This window comes from Helicoverpa armigera, chromosome 2 (genome assembly GCF_030705265.1).
Source record: "Helicoverpa armigera isolate CAAS_96S chromosome 2, ASM3070526v1, whole genome shotgun sequence".
NCBI lineage: Eukaryota > Metazoa > Arthropoda > Insecta > Lepidoptera > Noctuidae > Helicoverpa > Helicoverpa armigera.
Genome location: NC_087121.1, coordinates 14,912,537 through 14,931,944, shown reverse-complemented (window position 1 = coordinate 14,931,944; position 19,408 = coordinate 14,912,537). Strand labels below are relative to the sequence as shown.

General features: G+C 35.9%; 1 protein-coding gene across 1 annotated transcript; it reads right to left on the bottom strand.

Annotated features, from left to right (window-relative positions):
• Nucleotides 1-60: 60 nt before the first annotated feature.
• LOC110371323 (SUN domain-containing protein 5) lies at nucleotides 61-12,731 on the bottom strand. Its single transcript, XM_064041638.1, has 8 exons — nucleotides 12,589-12,731; nucleotides 5,554-5,796; nucleotides 5,093-5,164; nucleotides 3,968-4,061; nucleotides 3,340-3,384; nucleotides 2,210-2,425; nucleotides 1,620-1,737; nucleotides 61-465 (listed from the first exon to the last, which is right to left on the bottom strand). The coding sequence occupies exons 1-8, from the start codon at nucleotides 12,683-12,685 to the stop codon at nucleotides 244-246; spliced, it is 1,107 nt and encodes a 368-aa protein (XP_063897708.1). The 5' UTR covers nucleotides 12,686-12,731; the 3' UTR covers nucleotides 61-243.
• Nucleotides 12,732-19,408: the final 6,677 nt, after the last annotated feature.

Genomic DNA, 19,408 nt, shown 5'->3' with positions numbered 1-19,408 from the left:
TTTAGTCTTACTTCTAGTTGTAGACCTTCTCTAATGACTTTGCTATAATATTTAGTGTAACAGTTATTATAAGTAGAAGTAGGTACCTAAGTAAACCTATTAGGAGGTAGACAGTCATAAAAGTATAATCAATAGCAAAAATATAATTGAGGTACAAAATGTAATGCTGTTGCTGGAATATTTTTCTTCAGTGATACCTATTATAAAGAAATCTATTCAGGTAAAATAAACTACAAAAACCTATTATAATTTATTAAAAGGAACTAGACTATTGTCGACTTTTCCATACAAATGAATTCTATAAATACAAGTATATTTGTTGTTCCCCTGGTTGGATAGCACGCGGAATACTAAGCTCGTCCATTCAACGTAGCTGTAGGCTAATGGGTAGTATTGTTTCGCGGGGCCTTCAGCGCGGTATTGTCCGTCTGCTATCTTCAGCCAAGTGTTGTTTGCTAGGGTACCCTGAAAATACAATTTTAAGAAATGTAGGAACCTACAGCACAGATTACTTAATATTCTATAGGTCCAATTATGTGGAACTTAGTGGTCTTATGTCCGTGCATAATGCGTTGATTATCTGTCTGCTCATTGCTTTCTCTTTTAAAATAGATTCCAAATGAAGAATAAATGACAATCCAAATGTGCATTATTCACTAGTGAGACGTAATAGTATACGAGCCTTATGGCATGCTTGAGCAGGATCTCCCGAACCTCGGCTGCAAGCTCTTACAATCAATGAAAATGAGGCCTTATCTCGCTTTAAAGACTACAGATCGTTTTGGTGAGTAAAGTAGAATTTGACCATCTCAGAGAAAAGGTTAAAGGGCAACTACATACTGTTGGTCTTTAGGAATATAAAAATCATAGCTGCAGTATAGTCTTGCAAGCTAAATAAATTACCTTCAGTTAAGTCAAAAACAGTTACAGAATTAAATTCCAAAGCTGAATTTGCATGCGTTCGCATATCTCCGCTAAGACGGGAACAAGGTATGTAAGGAATAATGTAGCGTATATCCAACACTTGACGCGATATCTAACGTAACTGTCTTACTATTCGCTTGCTAGAAAACAATTTTACTCAAGAGAGAAGTTTCAAATCAAGACATTTCCATACAGAGATTTTGTCAGATAGGTACAGACTACTAGACTTGCGTGATAAGCACCTATGTTACAATAGGCGCAAAGAAAAGACGATGAATGTTAAATGGAAAACCAGACTTGTTGTAGCGTTTTACCTGGTAATATGTACTGGATAAATAGGAATGACATAACCAACTACCAACCCTCGATGTACGGGCGCTTTTGCGCTTTCAGTCGGTGGCAGTGTCGTACCATACCATTGCGGGGCTGTTTGAAGCAGCTTACTCATTTATGTGGCGTCATGTGGTTACAGAAACCTAGTTAAGGCATACGTAAATACATTTCCACAAATCTATTAACTATCTGATTGTAGTTTATTATAGAAAAACTACTTGTCAGATAGTAATTAGCAAGATAACCAAACAGCAGAACATGAGATATTATTAATCGTAATTATTCAGTGCGGTTTTGACATAGATATCACGTTTGTTAGCATTGGAGTTCAAAGCGGTAATCTCAGCTGTTTGTCTACTTACGTATATTAGGAAATGCTTGGGCGCACTCCGGGCCGTATCCGGGTGAATATGTTCAACAGTGACGTAACGCACCCTCTGCGATTGTGGCAGCCGTATTATTATTTCTCCGTACGAACCACTGAAAATGATTGCCGGGATTGTGTATGGAAATAATTGTTTTGTAAGTTGCAGGAGGCAGACCTAAATTAGAAGAGGGTTGCTAATGTGTGGGCCCCACTTTGTTGGATGTGGCCGCAGGCTCGGAACTTGGGATAAGAAGCTACTAATTACACGAGCTGACTTATGAATACCTACAATGGTAGTAGGTACTTAGATGGCATACATCCTTCCATCACATGTAGATGCAATAATAGATTGCGAGCCCATACGATTTCATAGACCATAATGCTGCTCAGACCCCTAAAAAGCATTTATTTTGATATCTTTCCAAAGTCCAAAATATTAATAATATGTTTTACGAAAATATTTCTAAATAAATAGAATAAAGTTACAAATTCCGATACCTATCGTGACCCTAGAGGCTTGCAACTAAAATAAACGATCAAACTACGTATCCAGTATCTGCTTCTAATCTTTGAAATTCTACTCACATGAAAGGCCAACAGTCGGACAGCGTAGGTCTTCGCAAAGCGAGCACTGTATCGGGCGATGGGGCAGCTCGCCACAAAGGCACGACACCCCAAAGTGCTACCCTTCCACCCCACTCCGTTGTGTCACCACCCTTTGACGCCGTTGCACCTTCTATGTATCGAGTATCAATGTCCTTAGCCCCTGCAACTGTTGCCATTTGTTCTAAACGAACGAAACTTGGAGATTAGATTACAGACAATCGGTCACGTTAGTTCAAAGGATAGCGTTGAACTCAAGACGATACGCTTGCATTGAGTTTGGATTTTGTACTCGAAACTATAAGGAGTTTAGTTAGGTACTGTACAACTAACTTTACGATAATTCACCAAGATACTGCATTTACAGAAAATGTTGTACCTATTTAGAAAACTGAAGGTAAGGGTACTCCTACTTATCTAATTATGCTATCTCACCTTATAATAAGTACGAACTAATGTTATAAAGTTTTTAAGAAGGTTCAAGAGTCAAAAGTTCAGACTATGAGTAGATTGCAAATCTTTTGCGCAGACTAACAACCTACGAACCTATGTTAATTAATCAAGTCTAGGCATCTTTTGCTCTTACATAACTTGTACGTAGGCATTAGGCAGAATTTCTATATTAACTCTCTCTAAATAATTGTTCTATTGCTTTATGAAATTCTTAGAAATTGTATATTGAGATTGGTTACGATATATTCTCTCAGATATAGGCACATACATACATATCTTTGTTCGTTGGACCATTCTAGATAGATAGTAGATACAGATACAGTCGATGACCGTACATCACATCGTTATTAGCATGAGATTTCCGATTCTGGCGGTTTTAGCTAATAGGCCTTTGGTCCCTCGATATACCGAGGTTTATGCGATTTTCGTAAAATCAGCTATTCTGTCTGTAGAGCGAACTGTAGATGTAAGCTTAGTAGATATTTGCATCATAGTAATGAATGAGTTCATTTAGAAAGCTTCATTAAAAAGACGCCATTGGTCCATAGTAGTGATTTAGGATTTAGACAAAGACAGTATCGTAGTTTGTAGAGTTGCTTATTGAGTAAGTACAAGCTACATTTTAGCAGTAAATTAAATTTAGTGAACTGTTACCTGACTTGGGGCGCGATGGCAACATTAGGTTCCGTGATCGCAATGTGTTTCTGCAAAGATACAATACGTATACTCCTATAATACGTATGTGTATTTAATATGTCTTATTGCTTTCCCGAAATGAAGTGAGTATGTTAACTAGTGAAATCCCCATCAACTACAAATAGAGACTGGTAAAAATGTTCATAATCGCGTGTGGTATAAATATCGCCTAATTAAAAAAGTTTGTTAATAACCAGATCGGCATTGACCTTTACACTACTTATATACAAGGCCAGATATTTAAACTTCAAAGCCTTTCAACAGTGTACTTCCTACCGAATCCTTAATAATCTTTGGGAATAAAGCGATGGGCGATCAAAGTTTGTACAATATGTATCAAACGTGAATATGACGTGTACATAAGTAGGTACATATTGGTAGAAGCCGTAGGACTCAAAGGAGTGGGAAGTCGAGTTCCCTTTCAAACGCACAAGGATAAATTAAACTTAAACGAAGTAGTTCATATCCGCGACTTTGCTCCAACTTCCTTGTTCGATTATGTTTAGACATCCTTACACATATTATACGATATGTAGTTAGTATGTTTGCTCGGCTTTTATGGTAAAGACTCATATAAAGTTCATAATTTACCTGAGGTATTGTTCAGATTTCGCGAGACGTTCGGCTAAATACTTCATTCTGGTGCAGCATTCGAAGCTGACTGATGAAGACGAGTCCATACCAGCTGAAAAAGAAAAATTGCCATGTTTACTTTACAGAATCTACTGGCATTAAATCGTTTCAGTTGTGAATGTTCCTCTAGGACATTTGGCACAGCGAATGTGAAGAAATATTTATAGCCATAACATAATTTTGCGGTAAGCACTCAGACTAATAAATTGGCTAACCATGCCCCATAACGGCAACCAAATGCCTTTGTCTTCTTAGTAAAATGAAGCAACTTTTTAGCTGGTTTAGCGTTTCTGAGATACATAGTGTGTTATCAGAGTTAAGTGGGTTTTCTAAGTGCCTATTTAGTACACCTAAGAAAAATAATATTTATCTGAACACTTTTTGGTACATACTATCTTCCAAGATAGAGGGTCTTCTCCTATAGATACATAAGTAGATGAGGGATAATGCATGTTAGTATCTGACTTTAAAACCAGTTCGATGCGCCTATTGTAAATCTTAGTGCCCACTACTCACTTTAAGGCTTACACATATTAAAAACTTTTATTACTATGCATTAATTACCTACCGATAAGACTTGATGGATGGCAGGTAGGGGCCAGTAATTTTAATAGGTAGGCAATTTACATGGAATTCGTTATTGCTCGCGCTGTTTGAGTATTTACAAAATTCGATATTGTTACGTAAGTTCATTTGCTGGTAAGTAGCATTTATTTGTAGTGATATGAAATTATGCAATCATGCAGGCGCGATGTTACTTTTGCAGCTTTATTTTTACTATGATCCTGAAACTTTTTGAGTTCCAGTGTATTTTTGGAGCACAGTAGGTACCTGAAGGTATATTTGGCATAGCTATAATATTCTGTTTCGCTAGTTATCTATCTAAAACTAGTTGATTCTCAATCCCCACTCGATACCCACAAGACAATAGGCCATTTGAAAAAACTCATCAAATCTTATTCACGCAAAAGGTTTCAGTAAGCATGTATAAGAAAATATACTGCACTAAAAGCACTTATTTCCTGGTGTAACACAAGTAATCGACTTAAACGTCGCAAGGAACACGATTACTTAGCTACTTACGTAACGACATTATCTTCGCCGTAGGTGTCAGGTCTTCTCGGCTCGCGTTAGTTTTCCATACAGATACTGAAACTGAGTTAATTATAGCGTGATTTTTTAAATCAGTTATATGGTTAAAATTTCGTCAAAATTCCAATGAATATAGTTCTCGGAAAATCTAAATTTGCAGACTTATCAAGAAACGATTACCTAGATGTGAACTATCTTATATTGATTCATTGCAGACGGTTATTGGCCCATGTATAAATAACTATGTACTTGCAATAGTTTGTTGAATTCGCTTGGTTCGTTAGTTGAACGCGTAAATCCCAGGAATAGGAAAATGGCCCGATGTAAAGAATCTTATAAGTACCTATCCTATTAATTAAGAAAAGATACTTTTATTTGGATCCGGGGAAACCGGTAACCAGATAGTAAATAATAAGGTGCATTTTTGTTTGTAATCAACACTCAGTACTTACCAAAAGTTCCAGTAACAGCACCAAATATCAAAAGCAACCAGACAGCTGTTTTCCTGCAAGAATCGCTTTCGACCGACTTTTGTTTACATTTCCTATGTCTTCTTTTATTGGTGCAGCTGAACTTTTGTTCGACGTTATCTTCATACAGATATTCCCAGATGTTTGCTCGTAACGGATACGTGGATCGCATTTCCCACTTCGGCGTTGCAAGTTTCTTAGGTTTGCTTCTTTCGTAAACTTTTCCTGCGGAAATGTAAGGTAAATGGAGCGGTGTTAGTAGGCCACTGTGTTTTTGATTTGTATGCAATTGCAGTTATGTGACGTCTGTGGTTTATGTTGAATTAACAATATTAGTTTTTAAAAGTATTTGCTGTGCCAATGTGTTTTTAATATTCCAGTTTTTGAGCTGATACAACATTATTCAGACTAACACCGCTTAGCTCTATGATTAATTGCACAGTAAATATTTTCTAATAAATCTCACAAACACTAAAAGACATCAATTTTGAAAATGCCAACAATGTATCGAACGTTAAAACTAGTCAAACTTATAGAACGAAACATTCCGACTATTCCTAAAGTAATTGGACCCCTATAACACCAAGTTCTAAACATGTTACGATAGTATAAAACATATTGAGCTGACATTTACTAATACGTTGATATCGGTTGCTTTTATAGTAGACATGTAGTGATCTATTTGGTTCGGTTTTATTACTTATTTTACGATTGCAACGGTCTAGCTATAAGGTGGGGCCCTCTTATGAACAAGTCCGTCCCGTCATATAGGTATCTACCTTCCCACTATGCTCGGGAAATAATGGCGGAGAAAAGTGCAAAGGTACAAATAAAATGAAAGAAGATGGATCAAAATTGCCCCACGACCTATAACAATGTGACGTATCTCAAAAAAAAGATAAAAATGTTTAAAAAAATGTAGCATACTCTCTAATCCTATTTTTTTACACCTTCATACGAAAAAAATGCTTTAAAAATTGTTCAGGCGCTGTTATGAAAACATCGTTCATAGGACTATTTATGGACTATTTTATTAAATTATTTTTTTCTTGATAGGGTATACCTCACAGGTGGTCCCATAATCATCAGGTCAGGATCTGATGATGGAAACCCTGAGAAATCCAGGGCAACTTTTTAAAGTTGCAGGCATGCGCAGGATAAAAACTTGACTATAACGTGTATGTCTTATAACAATATGCAACAGTGAAGGTTTGGAGCTGACCTGATGATGGAGACGAAATAAGGTCGAGGGAACTCGACAACTGAATATGTAAACTACCTCGTGTTTGGGCTTATATTATTTGTATTGAATAAACCTTTGCAACAGCGAAGGTTTGGAACTGATCCGATGATGGAGACCAGAGAAAGTTGAGGGAACTCAACAACTGAATATGTGAACTACCTCAAGAGTCAGTGTCTAATGGACGTACCTAAGCCGATGCTCCAAAGAATAGCTTTTTTTTTGGTTTTCAGTGTTTTTGGGGGTCGGTTTTATTTTATTGTAAAAAGTTTTTTCTTTTTTTGGTTTTTCAGTGACAAGCACATTTGTCACTTTCCGCAAAAGTGGAAAGTTCTCATCGATACTAATAATATAAGCCCAAACACGAGGTAGTTCACATATTCAGTTATAGAGTTCCCTCGACTTTCTCTGGTCTCCATCATCGGATCAGCTCCAAACCTTCGCTGTTGCAAAGGTTTATTCAATACAAATAATATAAGCCCAAACACGAGGTAGTTTACATATTCAGTTGTCGAGTTCCCTCGACCTTCTTTCGTCTCCATCATCAGGTCAGCTCCAAACCTTCACTGTTGCATATTGTTATAAGACATACACCTTATAGTCAAGTTTTTATCCTGCGCATGCCTGCAACTTTAAAAAGTTGCCCTGGATTTCTCAGGGTTTCCATCATCAGATCCTGAACTGATGATTATGGGACCACCTATGAGGTATACCCTATCAAACAAAAAAATTATTTAATAAAATAGTCCATAATTAGTCCTATGAACGATGTTTTCATAACAGCGCCTGGACAATTTTTAAAGCATTTTTTTCGTATGAAGGTGTAAAAAAAAAGCATTAGAGAGTATGCTATATATTTTTAAACATTTTTATCTTTTTTTTGAGATACGTCACATTGTTATAGGACGTGGGGCAATTTTGTATGGATTGTGATCCGTCTTCTTTGCTAGCTATACATTATTTACCAAATGGTACCTTAGCAACTTTTGTGAAAAGGGAAAAATATCATGCTCCTGAGTTTTGAATGAAGCTACATCTTTCAAAATGTTTGTGTGATTTAATACTTATAAGTTTTAATATATATTATATAAGTTAAATCATCTAGCACCGATGTTATCCGTAGTACCTAACTAAAACATGGTACCTCAACTGGCTATGGAATACATGCATCATGTATACGGTTGACCCATTTCGTGTTAACCCGTAGCCTAATCAAAACTTTCCTAATAAATTAATGTGACGTTTAGGTATGGATAGTGGTCATCAGCACCCTTTATCCCTTGGGATCTCGGTTTTGCATAACAATTATGCGAGTGTACTTTTTATTAAAGTAAGTAAAACTAAAAATACCTATGTAATTGGGTGGAATATTTGGTAACTCCTAACATATTTCATTGTCATTAGCAAACGCAAAATTACATTTATACAAGTCCTAGATAAAATAAGTTTGCTTAGACACCTATACCGAAGCGTTTAATATTGGAATGAAAAACTATCAATGTAACTTTAAAATAAAGTCTATAACTTTATGTCCAAAGGCTGCAAGCGCCATGGTGACCTATTTCGTTTCGTTGGCTTTTGCAATTTGCGCTGACAGAGCACTCTGACTCCAGGTTTATTCTTATCTTTTCTTTTACATTGTAAGTTTTTTTATTAAATAAAAGAATTTTATTAGGCTTCCACTAAATGAATTCATACAGCTTCTATAAAGAGATATCTGCCTATAACGGGTTCATTCTTATAAGATTTCTATGAAAATAAGCAACTTCAAAGCTTTTATGATAAGAAAATGTTAAGCAGTTTATAATCTCCTTTCTACTTTTAATATAACTTTTTATTTCTATTAGTTCAGATAAAACAAACGCGTACATGCCTAAAACTTTGCAATATAAAACTCCCCAGTGGCGTTTTTCTGCCTCGAATTTCGTAGTTTTCAAGCCAAAGTGGCCTTAATTAGACAGTAAAAGATAATTCGTCTGATATTTAGTGCAAGCCGAGCTACACTGCTCGGAGAGGCAGGTGGCACGCTCCAATTGCATTACGAAGTGAAATCGGACGAGATAAATCTGTTTTTGGGTAGCACTGATTATAGTAATACGGACTTCATTAACTGAGTGTTCAACGGAAAAGTTTGACATTTGGTTAACTTTCATTGTTATGCTGTTTGTACATACGTGAAATGTTTCATGAAATGTTGTGGAAAATTAAATAGTGGATAGTGGTTTAGAAGTTTTATTTTAACAACAAAGCTAATATTTGCTTGTTTTATATAAATGTCCTACATATAAATATCTATAGTAAAAAATAAATATTGACTAAAACAAACAAAGCCTCCACGAAATGCTGTGAACACAAGAAAATAATACAGTAACAGGAAAAATCTCTGGAAATGAGTTCAATTTTGTTGGGCATTTAGGTCAACTTGGGGCGCAGAAACCATCAAAAAAGCCATATTGTTTCACATGTTTGGGTAGGTATAGGTATGTATGGTTCAGCTGAGTTGAGCGTAACTAAATGGAGTTCAGTTTAAAGGGGTGGATGTGTTTACATGCGTACGGTAGGTACCTTTATTGTGCAGGAAACCCGACTACCGTATGAGTCCTGGATTTTGCAACATTGAGCGTGTGTGTAGCGGCTGTACCTCCCTACTTACGTTTCGTTCTTTTATCGCAAACTGACGAGAAAATCCTGAAACTTTCTTGAAAAATGTGGGCGGCAGAAACAAAATATCTCAATGTGACTTTATTACCATACTAATCTCATTAACATGAAAATGGAATTAAAAATGACCTTTTGTATTTGAGGCAAATATACAGGTATAATATGTGCAAAATTTTAACCTTTTACCCAAATATTCATGTATTTATTTGTATAAAATGTGAACAAGTTTGCTCGCCAAATGCTGACCGCGCGGATGCGAGCCATCACTGTTAGTGTAATAAATCTTGCACATTTTTACCTGCGTACAGATGGCCGCTCTAAACTTTTGTGCATACTGGCCACATACATACATATGTGTACATCTCCTTCTATCGTGATAGTAACTGGAAAGAGATTGAGGCAAAAGAGATTAAATCTGTCTATGTAAGCACCTACATAAGTATATGTAGCGTTGACGAGATCATATGAAGCGAGACTCATCATCAATCAATCAAGCTCTCTTTTCATACATTTAAAGGAAGGCTTTCGGTCATTTTTTTTGTACCTTGCACCTTTTATCTTTGATTTGTATCATGAAAGTCGCTAAACCTGATTATACCTAAGTACATTAAAAAGTGACACTATCATTGTTGGATGTTTATTGAATAGACTGTCAACTACGGAATACCAGTACCTACACATATTCTTTGTGATACCAACAATCTTGTATCCTTTCAGTTGTAAAAGCCTACCTTACCCTAGCCTGTTGTCACAGCGAAAAGATCAGTCAGCCAGAAACTTTAGCAGCAGGGTTGGTTGACTTCGTAGAATATGCCACTATCAACCTATAATCATACACTGGATTGTTAAACAAATATGAAAACCAGATTCTCTATCTATTGCATGTTCGTCATCTTCTGATTTGCAAAATACATAAAACAAAACTGCAACCTACGTAATTTCGCCCTATTCGTCAGGAATCATTGATTTCTAATGGTAAAATCCGAAAATACAAATTAAATTCCTTCAAAATCCACCAATTGTCATTACCAACACAATGTTGTTGCTTACGATATTGTGATAATGTAAACAAACTGCTGAACTTTGATAAATATTGTGCTAGGTAACTGAAGACCGAATATTGCTGTGTGAGGATTTCTGCTTCGTCTCCGTTTCGCGACTGCTCTAATTAGAACGTTTGTTGTTTTGCTTCTAGCTATCATTTAACAAAAGAACGACAGATTTTTGTACTATATTTATGAATTAGAGGTACTTTCTAAATGTTAGTAGATCAATGATATCACTTCAGGTTTAAAACTACGTACATCCGTCTCATAGCGTAGGTAGGTAAGTACGTAAAACGTAGCCCACAAATTAAAAAGTAGGCCACTGGCTATAGAAACCGTATTCCATTATTCAAGAAAAGTATATTATTCGTGGGAGCTCAAGTCGATCCTGTCCTTGATATTTTTCTCAAGGACAATATTCAATTGAATTTTTCTACTTGGACGTAGATAGGTAAGTACCACAATTTTCTCGTTGAATCGATGCTTGATTGGACTTTCACCGTTGGAATTGTTAATGCTCTAATAACTAAATGTGCGTGATCATCGAACTTGGGAGTATTTTCGTCGATTTCTAAGGTCACAAGGTAAAGCCTTAGGGAAATTTATTAATTAGGTACGTTAAGAGTAACGCGATATTAGATGGATCACTACCCATCAACCCACGTTAAATATTTGATGTAAATGGCTACCTAGGCGGTTGTAGGTAATAGAAGTTTCCTAATAGAGTATATACTGAATTAAGTTATTTTTACACATTAGAACTATGGAAATCCATTTACACCTGTCTATGACTAAGTAAGTACTAAATGAGCCAATGTGAAGAGACAGACGTAGGCCTAGTTCATTGCTCAACCAATCACACCGAAATATCACAGATAAAGTATACACCTACGCACATAATATAATGAAAATTAATGTTGGTTTTCATTTTCATATAATCTTTATCTATATTAACAGATGATTACCTATATTGGTTAACCTTTTTAACAACCTATGCAAATGCTAATCGTTTAAAACTTGTGGCATGAGCAATTTTCGAAATATCGATAAGCTGTCAGCAGAATCAGGCCTCTGTCACTCGACGTACTTGCGCGCGATAAATGCCTACCGCTCGCTGGGTTACCGGTAGCCCCACGCGGCACAGGGCTTTCGACAGCCGCTCGCGACGCGCGCGTTTTATGTTTATTATTTTTATTTGTGAACATTATTGTCTATTTTTTATTTGGTTTTTAAAATGATCTAATAAACTGAAGAACTATTTTGATTTGTGTAGGTGTATATGTGACTATTTTAGGAAAATATAAAGGTTTCCTATTATATATGTATAGGCATTTAGAAATATTTTATAGCTATAAATATAGATACCTATGTATATTCATACATAGGTATCTATTTTTATAAGTAAAAATACTTATCTTCTTTGTCATTTTAAAAATAAGCGACTTTAGATACTTAAATTATAGATACTTATACCTTATACTTAGTTATACATGCAATGATTACCGAGTTTTGTAGCTAAAAATATTTCGAGTATAAGTAGGTATAGTTCTCGTCCAACTAAATGGTGGCTTGGAACATTGCATATATCGCTGCGCAGAAACCAATATTGGGTAAGTAGGGATGTATCAGCGGTCAGCGGTGTTGTGCCAGGGGTAATAGGTAAGTATAGAATACTTGCGTGTTCTGTGCTCGAAAAGTAGTTGGGCACCTCCATTGATTCGGGAACTCAGTTACAAATAAGCGTAACTTTGTTCCCTATTTAATTGTAAGAGGCAACCCTACGCTCGCTGTCGGCACGGTCGCGGTCACTGAACTGTGCGCTATCGCATTGAAATAACAATCGAGCGCTGGAGTTTTTAAGCTTCATTTTCTAATGCAGCTATGAATTTGTAGGTAGTTTGGGAACTTGTAGGTGCTTATAACAGTAGGTATGGACGTTTTTGTATGGAGTGATTTATCTGTTACGTAGTAACTATTATATAATCTGTGGCAGAATGTTGTTTATGGAACACTTTCTTTAAAATAAAGAATTTTATCATTTTCAGTAATTGGAAAGCTGGGAAAATTTACCTGATGAGCACCATGGTGGTATAGTATTTTTTTGCGATACATCACTATCGAAGCTCTCACAGGTTTTTCTATAAGCGCTTCTAGTTAAGATTACCATTTATGCCTGTTAAGTTACGATCTATAGAAATACGTTGATAAACTGATCTTTTCGTATTAGCTTGGCGCGCAACCAACTCGATGTTATCGTTTTTTTTGACACTATGGTCATGTCATTTTATTGTTGTCAAATATTCCCGCCATTTTTTCTTAATTTTGGAGCAAAGGACAAAAGTATAAACAGTGTGGGTTGATTAATCAAAAACTTAGTTTTAACGAAGCCATTCAAATAAGACGACAAATTAATATTTTAATGACATAAACTTTAAAAGGTCTTTTAAGACCTTTAGGTTGTCGTACTTTTGTTTAATGTTGTCCTCTAAATATAGCAATCATATCATAATATAACACTTTCATTACTTGTTCTATAAACTAAATGACCTGACCCTTGTACCGTTGCTTTAAATTATACAGAGATAATTATCTGTTCCCGCATATTATATCTTGAAATTCAAATTTCATGGGCGAGGTTTTATACTAGAGGAGTTATTTGAAGCGGAACAGTCCGTGAGCTATGTTTGTCGTACTCGTTGTTGTTTTTGTTGCGTCGCGGGTTCGTGCTCAAGACCAGTCTTTGAGCACGGTGCCTCCATCGAACTCACCACCCATGCCGTTCCTGGATTTGTTCACTGGAGCATCGAATTATTATTCCGAACCTATACGCAAGACCTATTCCGACCCACCGCACTATGTGTCATGTCCGAAAACTGATACATTGTCAACTTTTGCGAACATATTGGGCAGTGCTGCTAAAATTATGTTTTCAGCGGCTCTAATAGCTTTTCTAAAAGTAATCGTGGGGAAATTGCTTCTACTGCCCGTCGTGTTTATTCTGTTTGTTAAAATTGGTTTTAAAGCCTTTTTGCTCTGGCCAATGATATCAAAAATGATGAAATATTTCAAGAAGAAAAAGAAGAAAGGCCTCAAATCGAGAATGATTACAGATTGCTCTCAGAGGATTGCCTGCGTAATTCAAAGATCTGCCACGAGTAGTTGGGCGAGTTACATAGGAGCTACTGCCACATTTTTCTTAATTGACGACCTCGAAGAAGATGGTTCTTTTGCCAAAAGCATGCTTAGTGTTTTATCCGACGATAAAATAGCTCAGTGTATGTCACTGGACTGTAGTTCCGGAATCGATATAAGCTGACATCTTAATGTTTACTAACATTCAAGTATGTAGGACAATGCAGTTGCTTCATTCACATTGTGACCCAGATATTGTGCGGCTAACATGAAGTGCCAACTTGCAAATTGATATTTCACCAATTTATAAGTAAGTGTGTTTAGGTAACTGTGCATATTTGTTTTAATAACTTAGTCACAATGAGTCAAGTTTCTATTACATTACCGTTATTATGGATATTTTTGATTCGATTAGTATACGGGTATCCAGATGACTCGGCAATGTTGATGCCTCAATTTGAGATGAGGTCTATGGACCCGCAACTGGCATACTCTTCGCCGCCATATACTCGATTTCAAGAAACAAGACCAATACCACGACAAGTACTCCACACCAGCGACATAAACAAGAAACATATTCCAGTGATGGAAAATCGAAGCAAACAGAACATGACTCTTGGTGAATTCGTTGACGCCATAAATAGAGTATCTCAAGAGTCTCGACGCAGAGAAGAAGAGTTTCAGCGACCTCGGACGATAGCTGCAGCAGGCCGTGAGGATAATTCCGGCTATCCTACTCTTCCTCGCCCAACGGGGTACCCGAAACCGAACTACGCGCCTCCACCTACCTACCACGAGCCATCGAACCTGACTCCAGTTGCGCCGCCGGCAACAGTAGAACCGAAATCTTCGCTTGACAAACTAGACTTCTCGAGCCTTCTGACGCCAATTTCTACAAAAGTTGCCAGTAAGTCCAGTGGTTTGCTCAGTTTAATTTTATCTCTGTTTTCGGGTTCTTCATCAGGTTTGTCTGGACTGAAATCTGGCATTATTGAAGGGATAATTAAACCTCTTTTGGTGGCAAAAGGAGGTATCAAAGCGTTGATTAGCAAGTTGTCTATTCCTCTTCTATCATTGCTGTTGATTAATCTGGAAGTGTTAATAACTGTGTGGTGGTTATGGGAGGAGGAGTGTCCGAAGTTCCCTGAGCCTATACCTTCATACTCAAAGCCAACGAGTTCTTCTTCACCACCTCCTTACAACTACAATAATTCGTACAGATAAGTGCTGTTTGTAACAAACGTTATCCCAGTTATGTACATTTAATAGGTTTCTAATAACTACCATGTAACAAAATTGCAGTGCTAGCTTGTAGGTAATGTTATTGTTTATGTTTTAAGACTGAATGTATAAAGAAAATTAAATAAACACTCTTTTTTGTACTATGTGTTTTTATTTAAATTACCATATGCCTAATGTTACTAACTACCTAGTGATATATTTAGTCAATTTCAACCTCCGAGCCTTTTCCCAATCATGTTGGGGTCGGTTCATCAATTTAAGAGTAGAAAATAGCAAGAAGTTATTACCCATTATAGGTAAGTACAATAAGCATTTTATAATAAAACCCTGTTGTAATTTTTCAATCACCTATTCTTACCTATGTCTCCGTCCTGCAGTCATCAAAATATGTGTAACTGACCGTGTTCCCATTTCAATGCAATAAAGTATCTACCTAAGTACTTATATTGTCCATGTGAATTATTAATATCATGTCGAAATGGGCTTATAATATTGATTGCTACAGTTAATATCATAATTATGCTGAAGCCAAACAGAATAAAGTAAAATTAATGATTTGCAGTGGAAACATTTACTGATCGGCTATCCATTTGGGCGATGATATTTAATAAATAAATCACCAGAGCAGTAACATTATTATTTAATTTTCGTGCGAGCCTTTTAACCTTTTTTTATTGTCAAAATTTTTCTGTTGTACAATACAATAAATATCAATTATACAGCATTACTGATTACTGAAATGCCTTTTTCATATTTATAAGAGTTTCATAGTTCATCTGCCGGAAAAATATACTAAAGGTTCATTTGTATTCTAAAGGTTAACTTAATTATCCCTTATTAAAGTCATAGTGAAAAGTTTTCAAGACAATTACTGGGCCTACCTATATGCTTAATATAACGTTGTACATAACGCCATGACAGTTAGATACATCCTGTTCTTGACAGCACCCTTTCACACCATCGTCACTGCCTTACCCGAGAGTGTTCTTAACTACGTGTGTCCTATACAAATATCCTGTTCCATATATTTCTATGTACTACTATGTATAGAATAGCAAAAATGTGTACCTACTCGTTTTTTTTTCGATTTTAGGAAAAAGGTCCTTTTACGGCTTTAAAATTATATGATAGGTAAAAATCAGTCTATAACTTGAATATCATTTAAAACATTTTATGACAACTATTCCCCAACCTTTTTTATAATTTTAATATTTTTTTTTATAAGTAGTAGCACAGATTACATAATAGTTACTAGTAAAATAAATAATTATATAAATAGTTACTAGTTAATAGTCTATAGAAATTGTGTGTAGGTGTACCTACTTGCAATAGTACCTAATAATTTACTGAATCAAACAGGACGGGAAAATTGGGGAACATAAACCGTGTTCCTCACTCAAGAACTCGTATATCCCAATTAATACGGACTAATAAAATTACCGAAGTTTTTACAGTGTGTCTGGACTATTGTTCCTCCAAAAATATACTCGTTTCGGTCGTAAACTGTGCAGATATGGGTAATGCTGTTAGGTGTCAGTTGTCTTCATTCGTTACCCAGTCATGTCCTATTACCTCTAATTGGGTTGTGAAGGACAGAAGACGATGTGATATAAGAAACCGTGTTATTCGATAAACGTTCTCTGAAAGGAGTTTATCGGATCTTTAGGAACAATTAGGTTGTATATTCCATATAGATTTTTAAAGTATTTTATTTAAAGTACTTAGGAAGTAGGTAAAAGCAACTACTTAGTACAGAGAATTCCTATCTCAGATATTTGTTTGGGAAAATACACGATGAAGACATTCTACGGCTGTCCCCAAGATAATCACGAAATTATCATGGTTTGATTAGATTTATTGATTGATGGTCTAATTAATATTTAAGTCAATTTTAGTTCTTCTGTATACTTTTACCTTTCTTGTTAGTATAATATTACGCATGTGAATAATGTGTGTATTAAAAATATATCACACACAAAAGAACTTAAGCTGCTTGCAGATTTCAGCTATGCATAGTAAAACTGAAAATTAAAAAGACCCGACAACTTAATAAAGCATTTAATGTCGTTACAATCGTGAGGAGGGCAACGAGTATGCGTGTGAGCTCATTAATACCCCTCCCCCCTCCGTCCACGTCCGAGCCACGTTCATTAACATTATCTAATTGTCTCGACGATTGTTTGATCATGCCATTTTCTCCTTCCATGCTTCTGACAGTTTGTTTTTGTCTATGGAGTACTGGCGGAATTAATGTAATGTCGCATCTTTTTTCAATTATTTGGGCTATGTATTATGAAGGTTGAATGAGTTACTTGCCGGGATAATGTTCTTGTTTGAAATAATGAGCAGTTTGTTTTGATCTTAATAATTGTTGGTAATTCAATTAGCCAGTTTTAACAGCTAAGCATTAAGTATATGCTAGCTTATGTAGGGGAGATGTTCCTAAAACGGGTACCCTTCCTAAAACGGGTAGGCCTTGCCATTCGTATATTATAGGTCTTAGTGTGAACCTGTGAGTGTAGAGCGGTGCACTACCACCCCGCCGATCACGGTCAGTTGGCTCGCGCGCCTAGAACGAGCGTTTTCGAGATTAGATGTAAAAAAAGTTTTTTGCAGAGTTTATTTAAAAAAATCGGATTATACTAGTGCTGACTACTCAAATATGGTGCAAGATACGGTTTTCGCAGTTTTGTATTATCTTTTTGCATGTTATATGCTTATTAATTGTGAATACTTAGTGGTCTCCTTGTTTACTATTTTAAGGTTAAGGTAGTTGAAATTAAAAACGTGCTTTTGGGCAAAACGGGTAGGGGCATAACGGGTGACTACCCGATTTGAAATAAGGGGGCACTTCCTCAATTGATCCCACAGAAAGCTAATCGAAGACAAAGGAAGCCACAGAGAGCTGAAGAAGTACAGGAACAGCGTGAAAAAGATATTAACATATGTTTTCTCTGATTTTTAACAAAATTATCTGCTGGTAGGATTATAATTTCAAATGTAACATTTAATAAAGTAAAAAAGTGATCTAGAATGATCAAAATAAGAAAACTGTTTAACATAATTAAGGAGACTAATTAACGATAAAGATTTCCTGGATAACAGGAGGCTAAGATACGTTTTCTAATTCATTTATCACATATATTAATTCATTACCTGCTTTGCCCAAAGGCGCTACCCGTTTTAGGACCCCCACGAGGGCAAAGCGTCTTATGTTTTCCAAAGTTTATTATATAAACAACCCTATGAGTACAAATACAAGTCGCATGTAATGTTCTTGGTTATTTTATTTAACATCTTCCCTTAGCTTACCCGTTTTGGGAACATCTCCCCTATATGCAAGTCATGTCCTGTTGTTTACACTTAGACTTTTATAGACAATTTTATTTCCACTAATTTGTTTACATATTCAATTTATAGCGTTCGGTGAAAGATGTTATTTTTCCATTTTATCTAAAGTAATCTTCATAATATAAATGTGGGCAATATTTAACAGATTATCCGCCGTTTAGGCACGAAGCGAAAGCATGAACCAATCACGATTATTACGCACGAATTATAGCCAATAGCCGTCAGTTCTGTGGGAACGCTGATTTTATAACACATTTAGGGGATAGACGATCGATCTTTTGTCAATGGTTGCGATAAAATTTGCAGGTTGCGGGAGAGATTTGAGTTCAAACATAACACAATGTTTGTGGACTATGTAAATAAGTACTTACTTTATTGTGTAGGAATGAATTAGAGCGTTTGAATCTCCATGTACTTACCTGTATAAGGTTAGGGTGTGGCGAGCTAGATGCTAAAACGTACCTACCTACGTTGGTAGATAGGTATTTACCTATAGGTACCTAGGTATGCTTTTTGGCATTATCTTATCTTATTATAATTTTGACCTTATTTTGTGTTTGTGTAGGTAAAAGCTATTTTTATTTGCTGATTGGAATTGTAAGTTTGTAAAATGCTGCCCCCTATACCCTTTGGAATACTCTTGTTTTAGCTACAGTATGTACATCAATGTGTAAACTTAGGTTTGTCGCATTAGTCACCACATTTTATGAAGAATTGGATTGGGCACCTATACATACACATATCTAGATATCAACAAAGCAATTACCTAGCTAAGTATGTACGAATAAATACCTCTAAGTAAGTAGATAAGTACCAATATGAACAAGGTACCTACTTATTCCGAATTAATTAACAACGGAATCATAATAAAACTTTTTCTCGAAAGCTCTTGTCCAGTTTTCCGATTTCCTGTTTACTTGAAGTGGGAACCTATATTTAATTACTTGTTTGTAAAGTTTGGGGATAATTGGTACGCTATCATATTTATCTTTGTCCTAATTGACGTTTCTGCTGAACTATCGACGGGTAATAGCCGGGAATGTGCGTTGTTAGTGTTCAAGTTTGCCACATTATATTTAGATAGAATTTCAGAGGATATAACTACTTGATCCGGTATGTTGTGGATGTTTGTCTTGATCGTAAATGTGTTTATCGGAAGATAAGT